The following is a 12859-nucleotide window of genomic DNA, read 5'->3' as shown; positions in this document are numbered from 1 at the left end:
GCCGCTAAACACAACAAGATGAGTCCTTGAAGATTTTTCACACAGCCAACATCGCTCAGTATCGGTAGAAGTAGGAATGCAAATACCAATAATACAGTCCATTCCATGACCAAGATGGAATTTTAGGAAAGCAAACTGGAATGATTTTTCACAAGAACTGGATAAAATGGTAAGATGGATACCACCTATGAGTGAAAACTACAACAGATTCATTGGAGCAGTCGTATCAACAGCAAAGAAGTATATTCCATGGGGTTTCTGAAAAGAATACATACTTGGCTGGAATAAAGACTGTGAAGAGCTATACCAAGTCTATTTAGAATCTGGTGACTCTGACAGCTGATGAATTACTCCAGAAGCTTGATAACGAGCACAGAGAAAAATGGATAAAAAGTACAGAGGACAGACTTTAAAAAATCAAGTAGAAAAGCATGGAGCCTATTAAAGACGTTAGGTGGAAGTAACCCAGTCACTTGTAAAGATCCTTTGGTGACTCCAGATCAAATTGCCTGTCAAATAACCTCTCTGTCTAGAGCCTTCAAGATCATCAACACACACGGAAGGTTAAAAGATCACTCAGAAACTTACAACAAGGTGCAGCTGATAGTTCCCAATTTTCAAGAGAATTTACCACAGACAAAATAACCAAGGCCTTAAAGGAAGTTAAAACTGGCAAAGCATCAGGTTTGATGGTATTCATCCTGAATTCTTGGTTAACTGATGGAAAAAATGCTCATCAGTGGATAACAAGATTCTTTTCTCACATTTTAAGGACAGGAAACCTTCCAACAGCCTTTAAGAGAACCAAAATAATAGCCATATTAAAATCCAACAAGCCTGAAGATCAAGCAGATAGCTATTGCCCAATTGCACTCCTCAGTTGCTGTTATAAGCTCCTTAAAAGACTCCTCCTTAACAGAATTGGGCCAAAAATATCTGAAGTTATCCCTGTTGAGAAAGCAGACTTCAGGGCTCAGCATAGTTGTACGGACCAGGTACTAAGCCTTACTACCCATATCGAGGCAGGCTTTCAGAGATGTTTGAAAACTTCTGTTGTTTTTGTTGATCTTACTGCCACAAATGATGCCGTATGTAAAGAGGGGTTGCTATATAAGCTGGTACAAGTCATACCATGCCAATCCATTGTACGACTTATTGGTAACATGCTTTCTGACAGGTTCTTTCATGTGGTCCTAGGAAACAAAATGAGCAAACTGAAAAAGCTCGACAACCTCCCATAGCGCTCAGTATTAGTACCAATCTTATTCAACTTATATACATCTGATCTACTGACAACTAGGTCAAGAAAATTTGCTTATGCTGATAATATATCGCCCTCACCACCCAACATAAGATTTCTCACAGATGACCTTAGAACCATTGGGGAGGAATACTTTCATAAATGGAGGCTAACACCAAACCTCAATAAGACCGAGGTTTACTCTTTTCACCTAAACACCAAACTGGCAAATGGGAAACTTCAGGTCAGCTTTAACAACACAATGCTGCATCGCCAAGATTTTGCTAACTATCTGGGTGTTACCGTGGATAGAACACTATCTTTCAAAAGACATCTGGATAATATCTCTTTAAAGATCAGAACCTGTGATAACATCATACAAAAACTGTGTAAGTTCTACATGGGGTTTCTTCTGTTACTGCACTGCAATGCTCCATGTTGGGCCTAGTCTACTCTGCAGCAGAATATTGTTCACCAGTATGGCTAAACAGTCCTCATATGAAGAAAATTGACATGCAAATAAATGCAGCGATGAGGACAATAACAGGCTGTGTCAAATCCACTTCCCTTTACTGGCTTTCAACTTTGAGCAACATTGCACAACCAAATCTGCACAGACAAGATGCTCTCATAAAAGAGTACAAAAAAAATAAACAGCAATTCCCTGTTACCAATACATGAAGATCTCCCACATGTAAGTATAAATTGCCTTAAATCCTGAAAACCACCACTAATACTGGCTGAAGAACTAGTAAATAGCGATTTCAACATTAATTCAAAATGACTAGAAACTTGGAAAGAAAAATCGCCACCAGACTTAAACTAGTATATCCTTCCCAACCAAAATCCAAAAGCGATTGAGTTTCCACGTCATCTATGGAAAAGCTTAAATAGGATATGCAAAGGACATGGTATCTGTGCAGACAGCTTGCACAAGTGGGGAAGATCACCTACACCCCCCAATGTGGGGCCATAAACCAAACTATCTGGCACATTGTGAAGACTGCAGCATAAGAGCCTACCCTAGTGACCTGAGAGACTTTTTTGAGGCAGATCTGTCAGCTCTTGAATGACTACCTGAACTAATTTAAAATTTTAGTGACTTTATTAAGTGTTATTTGTATATGTACACTACCTGTCTCATTTTTATTGTCTGCACAAATATGTATTTATATTTTTTGATGTCACGTGTTTTTTTTTTTTTCTATTATATACAATCAATAAATAAATAACAAGGGAAAGGAAGAATGACAAGAGGCCATCTCTGGAAGTTGAGATGGCCCCCTTGTAATGGAAGTAGGGTGAGAAGTAGCTTTTTTGTATCTGTGGAGTGTGGTTGGACCATGGAATTCATTGCGTGATAAAGTGGTCAGCGTGCACATGGTGAAATGAGTCTAAGGTGTGGTATGTTACATTATGTATTGTCTAAGCTGGGTCTTCCATGATGAGTCCTACGATTCCTTGGAGGTCCTGAATAATAATAATAATGGTGAAATGGAAGAAAAAAAGTAATCCATACTGGATCAGTTGTCCCCCAGGCCAAGGACCACATTTGATTCTATAGCTCCTGTGCATCAGGCAATCAATGGGCTTCAGACTCCTTTTTCTATATCAAAGAACTGAAATTCAGCTGGAAGAAAGAACAATTAAAATGAAAGAAATAGACTTTGAAAATGATGTTTGTGCAGTCTTATTATCAATCAAATGCAGCATCAGGAGGATACCAAAAGAGAATGTATGAAACCTGGAAACAGAAATTCCTTGATACCAGAGTCACAGCAACAATTGATGATCTTTCTACAAAGATCTTTTGTAAGAAACAAAGTTCTCAGTGATGTTCGACTTGAAGAATTGCAAAGACATTGTCATGGAATACTAGAAAACACTTGAGGCAGCTGCACGGCCCATGGAAGAAATAGTTCAGGTAAATTTCCAATACAGATAATCCAAATGATAACCAACAGGATCGTTTAAATGCTAGACAATAAGAACTGAAACTTGTGATTGTAGAACAAATAGCACAAAAGAAAGCAGCGACTGTTGACACCAAACCGAAGCCATAGAGATGATCTTGCTGCAATATTGTGCAACACCAAGTTGCTAATAGAAACAATACCTACAAAAACAGTTGGAGAAGCAAATCAGCTGATGTACAGTGTTGTAGTTAAAAAAGAACTTGACTATACAATAAAACAGACAAATAAACCAAAACAAGTCACTCCAAAATGGAAATTACATTTAGAATTATAAATAAACAAGCTTTGAACAGATGTTAGCAATTTAAAGAATTTAAAACAAGGAAAACTTAAACAGGAAAATATCAAGAGCAGTCTAGTAAAGTGATACAACCTTGAAACAAAATCAATAATCCAAAGTATCAGAAAAATTAAAACAAAGAATTGTGGCCACAGCAAAATAAGATCATTCTCTGTGAAAGCAGAATGAACAGGCAAAACATTTAGTACATGATTAACCAGCATTAGTTTTACCAAAAGATTGATAGGAAATTTAAAAATAATGTTGAACACCTGAATGCAGAGGAAACACTCAAGTTCTGAAAACATTTCCAGAATAATCCAACAGAATATAATAATGCTAACTGGATAAAAGATGTTGATAAACAATTGAACAACATCTGGATGGAAGACTTTCATAACCACAGAAATGATCCAAAGGCAAGCAGAGAAAGTGAAGAACTGGACTGCACCAGACAAAGATGAATTGCATAGGTTTTGGTTCAAACAATTACCCAGTAGTCATGATCGATTGGCTCAATAATTTAGCAACCTATTGCCAACAGTTAAAATGGAAGAGTGGATGACAACTTGAAGGACAATTCTGATTTTCAAAAATAAGAAAAATAAACAATTCCAAGTAATTACCACCCTGTGCTTGCCTGCTAATAACATTTAAGTTATTCACTGGACTTCTAGCAACATTGATTAGTCAGTATTTATCATGACACCAACTTCTACCTGGTGAACATAAGGGATGTTGCAGAAACTCTAGAGGACCAAAAAACCAGTTAATTGACAAAACGATTTTGAAAAATTAAGAAAGATCAAAACCTAACTTATATGTTGCAAAGTTTGATTCCAAGAAAGCATTCAACTCTTTGCTGCATACTTGGATAAGAAACTGTCTAGAAATTTTTAAAGTGAGCAAAAACATCAGAAAATTCTTAACAGCCATGAGTACATATAAATCTCAGCCGATAGTCAATGGAGACAATCTGGGTACAGCGAATAATCAAAAGAAGAATTTCTAAGGTCACTCCCTATCATCTCTATTGTTCTTCCTAGCAATGATTCCTCTAACATTAATTCTAAAGAAAACCAGCTTTGAATATCAAACATCAAAGCAATCAGGAAAAATACCAGCTCTGTTATGCTTGGATGATCTTAAACTGTATGGAAATTCATCAAGACACTCAATACAGTCTGAATCTTCATGAAATTTGGACTTGAGAAATGCACAACACTCTCCATAGTTTAAGTTTACAGGCAGCAAAGAAATCACATTTGCAGGTGGAAAGTAAATTGAAAAATTGCCCCAGATTGAATCTTACAAATTCCTAGAAATCCTAGAGGTAGATCACATTTTTTTGAGTTCAGAATTGAAAATGAAAACAGAGTCTGAATATCTGAAAAGAGTTACAAAAGTTCTAAAGCCTAAACTGAATGGAGGCAGTATTGTGAGAGCAATCAATACATAGGCCATCCCTGTAATCAGATACTCAAAGGGATATTTGATTGGACACAAGTTGATTTGGATGTATTTAATCATAAAACACAAAAATTCATGGCAGTGAATCATGCATTGCACCCATGCAGTGATATGGATTGGATATACATAGCAGAGGATGTGGCAAATTGTGTGTGTTCTCATAGCTGATTTACATGTATGCAGGATGAAAAACCTCAGTAGTTTCTGGGAGAAAAAAATTTGCTACCTCCATATGAGATCAGCTAACTTACCATCAATTGAAAAAAGCCCATGCTATTCAACCACTACATGCATCTACTACTAAGCAAAATAAAATAAAATAAAAACAGTGATTTGCTACGACAGCAGTCTGGAACCTAATGTGACTTGAGTATGCCTTCAGATATATCTGGAGATTGAAATTCATAAACATTTGGAACAGTAAGGCAAAGCAACAGCAGTACCAATTGTCATAGGAGTGCTAAGACCAACACCGAGAGAATATGTGGAAAACATCTAGAAAAGTTGAGCCTAGATATAACACTGTTTGAACTTCAGAAAGTGGCACTTTTAGGGACATCTCACTTTTTATGAAAATATGTAGTTAATTCCTAGGCCATTGGATAAAGCCCAAAAAAGAAGTCAATGGACAGCTCCGGCAAGATACGGTACATTAAGCCATAACAAGTCATGTTTGTAGTTGGTATGAATTGGAGGAGAATGATGTTCCTAAGTCAGTGCAACTGTGTCCAAGTGAAATACCTGTGAGAAGGGAAATGACAGAGTTTGAAAGAGGCATGATAGGATGCCATGTTGCAGGCCAACCTGTTTGGCAAATTGTTGACATTGGCCATCCCAGGAAAACATTCATTGATGCCATAATGAGATAGAAGCACAGGCAGTCAACTGAAATTGCTATCTACAGTGGATAACCCACCACTCTCACCGAACATGAGTATAAGGTGCTACAAAGGATAATATGTGAAAACCACCATTTTTCAGCCAAGCGGAATGTAGAGTTCTGGGCATTGACTGTAACACAAATCTGCACAAAAAAATTCAGAACGAAGGCTCACAATATGGGTTTCGATGGTAGGACTGCAGTATGCAAGCCCCACATTACTGGAACCAACTTACATCACCATCTTTAGTGGTTCAAAGAATGTGAACAATGGGACATGGAAGGTTGGAAAGCTGTGTTATGGAGGAACAAATTACGCTACACCCTCTACTGAGTGGACAGTTATGGCAGATGCCCCGGTGAATGTCTCTTACTAGAGAGCATAACCCCAACTATGAAATTCAGAGGTGGCAGTGTGATGGTATGGTCCTGTTACCTGGTTTTGCCTCAGACCTCTGTGGTGCTGCGAACATAGAACTTCGAGAGGTATCTGAGCATTCTGGATAATCAATTGCTTCCTACTTTGTGGCTTTTCTATGGAGCCAGCCATTGTCTCTTTCAGCAAGACATTGCACTGTGTCATAAGGCTGCTACCATAACTGTATGGTTTATGGACATTAACGTCACCTTACTTAACTGGCCTCCATGGATTCCTGATCTCAACTCTGTTGAACATCTGTGGGATGAAATGAAGCATTGGGTCATGTCAAGGGATGTCTGCCTCACAACAGTCCAGGACCTCCTTACATGCCTTTAGGAAGAATGGTCCAAAATTCCCATTGATTGCTACAGTATACTTGTGGAAGTATGTCCTATAGGATTGCTGCAGTCATCGCAATGAAAAGAGGGCCTACATCTTAAGGTGGGTGCCATGGCTGTTTGGTCCTTGCACTCTGATGTTCGTTGATTTCTTTCCAAGCAGTGTAGAAATAATAACACCCAATGTGTTCCACTACACAGTTAAATTTATACCTCATTTTGAGTATTCTGCAAAATTTCTTTTATAAACACACAAAGAATGTCATGATTATTTCAAGAATATCTATTCTGGAAGAACTTCAAAATGTATCTATTTTCTTGCAAAATTTCAAATATCATATGACGTATAACTTCTTAAAAAATACATCCTTAATATATTTTAAACATTTCTTGTGTTGTGAATTAGGACTTGAATTATCCTTCTTCAGTGGTGTATATGGAGCAAGTCTTGGATTTACTCGGAAACTTGGAGATGATGCTACAAAATATGCAGCCCTGTCTGGAATATTAATTGGAGTTGGAGAAATATTAGGTATAATAAAAATATATATATCATATTGTAGTTTTTAATAGTACTGAAACATTTTTGATTCAAACTTGCAAGAACTTTTAAATCATCTTCTCATTATGACTCTGCAGCCCAAATTGGGTCTTGGTCTCCTGGATTTGTTGCCTATAACTCTGTCTTTTCAAAACTTTAGTTCTCCAGTTATAACATTGTAATATAATGTTGCAGTTTGGCTTAATGGTGTATATCCATCGTTTTCTAGGTTTTCCTTTTGGTCTTTTACCAAGAATTTTACTATTTATTGTCTTCTTAAGAATATTGTCATTTTCCATAAGAAAAACATCTCCTGTCCATTGGAGTGTTTTGAACTTGATTATATTAGATATTGTGGATTTTTTATAAAGTTGATATCACTCATGGTTTATCTGATCCTCCAGAGATTATCATCATTCATTGGGCCAAATATTTTTCTAAGAATTTTCCTTTCAAAAGCTGAAATCAAATTACTCCACCCTTTCTGTAAATATCCAGGTTTCACATCCATATGTAACAATTGGGTGAATTATCAATTTATACATTTTTATTTTAGTCTTCCAATGAATATCTTTTGAACTTTGAGTACACATGAGAGAAAAGAAAGTCTGATTACCTATTTTCATTCGAATCTGCATTTCCACCGACTCATTTGGTTGGCTAGTAATCACTATGCCTAAACATTTGATTTGTCACTTTTTTTTTTTTTTCTATTTCAAGGTTTCCCATTTTCAGATTCTTCCTAGTATTAATCATAAATTTTTATCCCTATCTCTTGCATTGATTTTTCTAGTTCCAGATACATTTCTTCAGCTTTCTGTTTGGTCATCCATAGGTCATGCTCATTACTAATTTTTATATAGTTCACTCACTATAGAAAATGCTGTTAATACAAACTCACTCATTATAGCAAACATCTAAAAATAAAAAAATCCCAAGATCTCCATAGGCAAAAAGAAATTTGAAATTCAACTTCTTGTGCGAGACTCCTGACAAATTAAAGTTCATTAATAAAATCTCAAAAATTAACTGGAATATTTACTTCTTAAATTTTTTAAGAAGTAAATATTCTTAAAGAAATTTGGGGTGGAGGTGGTGTGAATTCCTCAAATTTTCTATTTTCTGTTTTGCATACTGAAACAAACATAAAGCTACAACTTAATTTCCTTCATTTCCAGTATGGAGACTTCATGTTTCTAGCTCAAAATAGATTTTCTTGCAATAAACAATATAATCCAACAAATTTTTATAATTTCCTGGACTAACTTAGTCAAGAGTACAATACTTGTATAAAACAGATTAGAAAATATTGATTACACTTAACGGATGTTGTGAGAACTTCAGTATACTAGTACATATAAACAGAGTAAAAAAAAAAAAAAGGTTGGATTAAATAATATCCAAGAGATTTGAACAATGCTAGTTGTTGATATCACATTCTGTGCATAAATCATGTCATATCCCAGTTCCACGATTGTTGGATTTGCTCAAAATCCAACAATCAAAATCCAAATTTGGTCTGATGAATGTAGACCAAATTTGGTGTAATATTAAACCTTGGTTTTTGTTACACTGTGTGGGGTATGGAGCATTTCTGAAGCTTCTATAAATTTTCTATTAAAACAGTTATCAATATACAGCATTTTTGTTTTTTGCCAAAATATTTGGTGGCCTATATTTGTTGTGTGGAATGCTAATTCCAATCTGTGCTTTCTTTTCTTGCCAAACATCCTTTACATGTTCAGACATGAGCATCTCTAGACAATCCTGTCTGGCTTACATAGCAAATACCACAGAAGCAATGAATTTTTTATATAGTCATGGTTTCTTTATAGGAAATGTGAAGGTTTTGATGGATGTAGGAACCTTGAAATCTTATACACTGGGAAAGAAGCCACTTTAGCATTGTAATTACAAAGTAACACTGTATTCATAGTATTCAATGTAAAGTAAAGTAATGCCATTTTTAAAATATTTATTTATTATTATTATTATTATTATTATTATTAAACAAGACCTCATGGAGTCAAAGACTCATCTAGGAGGTCCTTTTATCTCACACACATCTCATCATACCGGGTCTTAAACACATTCAAACTCCTTGCAGACACCACACTCTCAGGCAAGGCATTCCAATCATTCACAACTCTGCATGAAAAAAACCTGCCTCTCACTCCCCTACTCACACCCTCTTTATACAGTTTCCAGGGATGACCTCTGGTTCTCCAATGATCTCCCACTATTCGCTGTAGAACTTCTCCACCATTGATCCTATAGCAACCCCTTACCAACTTGTAGGTCTCTATCATATCTCCCCTCTTCCTTCTCTCCACTAGTCTCTGCAAATTACATCTTTTCAATCTTTCCTCATACTCGACATTCCAGAGGTCAGAAACTACCTTAGTCAGTCGCCTTTGGACCCTTTCCAACATCTCTTCATCCTTCTGAAAACCAGGTGACCAAATCTGGGCACAATAGTCCATGTGTGGCCTAATCAAAGCCTTATACAATGGAACAAGAATCTCACTACTTCTACACGTCAGTGTCCTCCTCATCATTCCCAGAAGTCTTTGTGTTGTCTTCACAATTTTGGCGATGTGACCCCTAAATTTTAGATCCTTATCCACTATCGCTCCCAGATCTCTTATTTCCTCTACTTCCAACAATATATTCTCACCAAGCATAAATTCTGCATCCCATCTTTGTTTTCCAAATTTTAAAACCTTACATTTTGCAACATTGAACTCACATCCCCATTTGCTTGCCCAATCACTCAATTTATTCAAGTCTTCTTGCAAGGCCACAACATCTTCACTACTCTTTATGGTTCGTCCCAACTTTGCATCATCTGCAAACAACTGAATATCTCCATCCAAATCTTTGCCAATATCATTAATATACAAGTTAAATAGTAATGGCCCTAAAACAGATCCCTGAGGCACTCCACTAGTGACTTTCCTTTTCCTGGATATTGCACCCCCATACACAACTTGTTGATACTTATCAGACAGCCAGTCTCCAATCCAATGCACTAATCTAATATCCAACCCCATCTGCTCTAGTTTGACTGTCAACTTATCATGAGGTACTCTATCAAAAGCTTTTGCGAAATCCAAGTATATTACTGTGTATCCTTCTCCTCTGTCCAAGGAAGCAGTCACTTTATTGTAATAAGTAAGTAGATTACTAAAACACGACCTCCCTTTAGCAAATCCATGCTGTCCATCAAAGATTATACCATTGTTGTCAACCCAACTCTGGATCCTAGTTCTCACAAGCTTCTCCAACAACTTAACCACAACACCTGACACACAGATAGGCCTATAGTTTGATGCTTGAGTTCGATCACCTCCTTTATGAAGTGGCACAATCTTGCCCTCCTTCCACTCTTTAGGGACTTGACCAAGTGCAAGACTCATATTAAAAAAATATGTCAAGGCAGGTGTCAACTCTCTGGCACATTCCTTCAGAATACGCGGTGATATATTATCAAGTCCCACAGCCTTATTTACATCTAGTTTACTCAACTCCCCAAACACCTCTTGCTCACTTACAGTCAGTCTCTCCTCCCCATCATCAACTGCTCTTAATCTCTCCATGAAGTCACATTCACAAGATTGAAAGATCTTTATGAACTGCTCATTAAGTATCTCCACCACACATTCTGCAACAGCTGTCTTTATACCATTTCCTCCAATCAATGTCATCCTTCCATAATCATTCTTTCTTTTGCTGGCTACATATCGAAAAAACTCCCTAGGATTCTTTTTAGCTTCATTAGCTAACTGCTGTTCATACCTCTCTTTAGCTACTCTCACCAACCAAGTCACTCTCCTTGCCTGGTCTTTGTAGAACTCATGAAATTGGTTACTTCCACTTCTCTTATGCTGCCTCCACAATGCCCTTTTTCTCTGTATTGCATGCTTAATCTCTTTATTCATCCATCTCACACCTAACTTATTTAACCTTCTCACCCGTGGTATACATTTAGACATTGCATCCACTAAATATTTTTTGAAAATCCCCCAAGCTGCATTGATCTCTTTTCCAGCTAACTCCTCATTCCATGCTACACCTGCAAGCTGTCTCCTGAGCTCTTCATAATCACCCCCCTTGTAGTTCCACATATACCCTTTTTTCACAGGGGTCCTTGCACTGCTGGCAACCACCCAAGTAATCACCTCATGGTCACTTTCACCAATTGGTGGATGATTTGATACCTCATTGATAATTACATCCTCCGATGAGATGACCAAATCCAAGACCCTTAATCCTCTTGTGCCCTCTGTTACATACTGTCTGAGGTAGTTATCCCTCAAAAACTCAAGAAACTCATTTTCTTTACTTCCAGTTGCTATCTCTTCATTCCAGTCTATATTGCCATAATTAAAATCACCCATAATGATCACCCTTTTCTTGAAGGAACTGTTAGAACTGTGTCAGGAATTTAAAATTGTTATCATTTTATTTTGGTGTTCTGCCTTATAAATTCTTTCTTTTATACACACATACATACATACATACTGCTTGGAAAGAAATCAACTGACCCACCCCCATGGACAAAGTGCATCATGCCATATAGTCAGGTATTTTTAGCTGGTATAAATTGAAGGAATATGATGCTCCCAAATCAGTGCAACTGTGTTCAGGTGAAATGACTGCATGAAGGGAACTGATGGAGTTTGTTTCAGGGCTATCTGTTTGCAAATTGTTGACAAATTCGCCATCCCAGATCAACAATCAGTCATACCATACTGAGATGGAAGTGCAGAGATTCAACCACAAGTGCTACTCACAGTGAATGACCTACAACACTCACTGAATGTGACCATAGGATGCTACGAAGGATAATATGTAAAATCTGTCATTCATCAGCTGACATGTTGAATGTGGAGTTCTGGGGCATTGACTGGAACATGAATCTACACAAAAACATTCGGAACTGAGGCTCGCAATCTGAGTTTCCATGGCAGGACCTCGTTATGCAAGCCATTACCCAAACCAAAATGCAGTATTGTCTTTAGTGGTGTAAAGATTGTGTACAGTGGGATGTGAAAGCTTGGAAAATGTTACGGAATGACAAATCATGCTATACCCTCTACTGAGTAGATGGATGAGTGTAGTGAATGCCCAGTGAAAGTCACCCAGATTGCTTAACCCCCAACTATTTAATTCAGAGGTGGCTATGTAATTGTATGGTCCCATTTTTCCTTGTTTTGTGTCTGACCTCTGTTTGTGGTGCTACAAACATTGAAATCCGAGAGGTATCTGAGCATTGTGACAATTGAATGTTTCCTATTTTGTGGCATTTCTATGGAACTGACTATTGTCTCCACGTTGCACCATGTCAAACATCTCTGCACTTGACTGGCCTCCACAGAGTCCTGATCTCAACATTATTGAACATCTGGGAATGAACTGGATCGCCAAGTGAGATCAAGAAACATCCAACTAAAACAGTCAAAGACCTCATTACATGCCTATAGGAAGAATGGTCCAATATTCTGATTGATCACTATCGTACACATGTGGAAGGCATGTGCCATAGAACTGCTGCAGCCATCGCAGTGAAAGGAGATCCTACATCTTAAGGTGGTACCATGGCTGGTTGTTTTTCACGCTATGGTGTCCATTGATATATTTCTAGGTCAGAGAAAAAAATTATTATTATTATTAAGAGAGACCTCCAGGGAGTCATTGAGGGAGGCCACAT

At 37.3% G+C, this 12859-nt stretch overlaps 1 protein-coding gene across 3 annotated transcripts in view; it reads left to right on the top strand.

The window, feature by feature from the left end:
* Window positions 1-12859, top strand: part of LOC150102917 (UNC93-like protein MFSD11) — a 424271-nt gene that overhangs the window by 248666 nt on the left and 162746 nt on the right. For all 3 annotated transcript variants that reach the window (XM_090398563.1, XM_090398562.1, XM_090398564.1), the window contains exon 9: window positions 7012-7137. In XM_090398563.1, the coding sequence (XP_090254689.1) occupies window positions 7012-7137 (126 nt within the window). The remainder of the gene's footprint in view (window positions 1-7011; window positions 7138-12859) is intronic.

Source organism: Typopeltis vanoorti, chromosome 9 (genome assembly GCF_054136105.1).
Source record: "Typopeltis vanoorti isolate ZY-2024b chromosome 9, IOZ_Tvanoo_1.0, whole genome shotgun sequence".
Taxonomy (NCBI): domain Eukaryota; kingdom Metazoa; phylum Arthropoda; class Arachnida; order Uropygi; family Thelyphonidae; genus Typopeltis; species Typopeltis vanoorti.
Note: the sequence above shows the minus strand (reverse complement) of the source record. Positions and strands in the feature narration are given on the sequence as shown.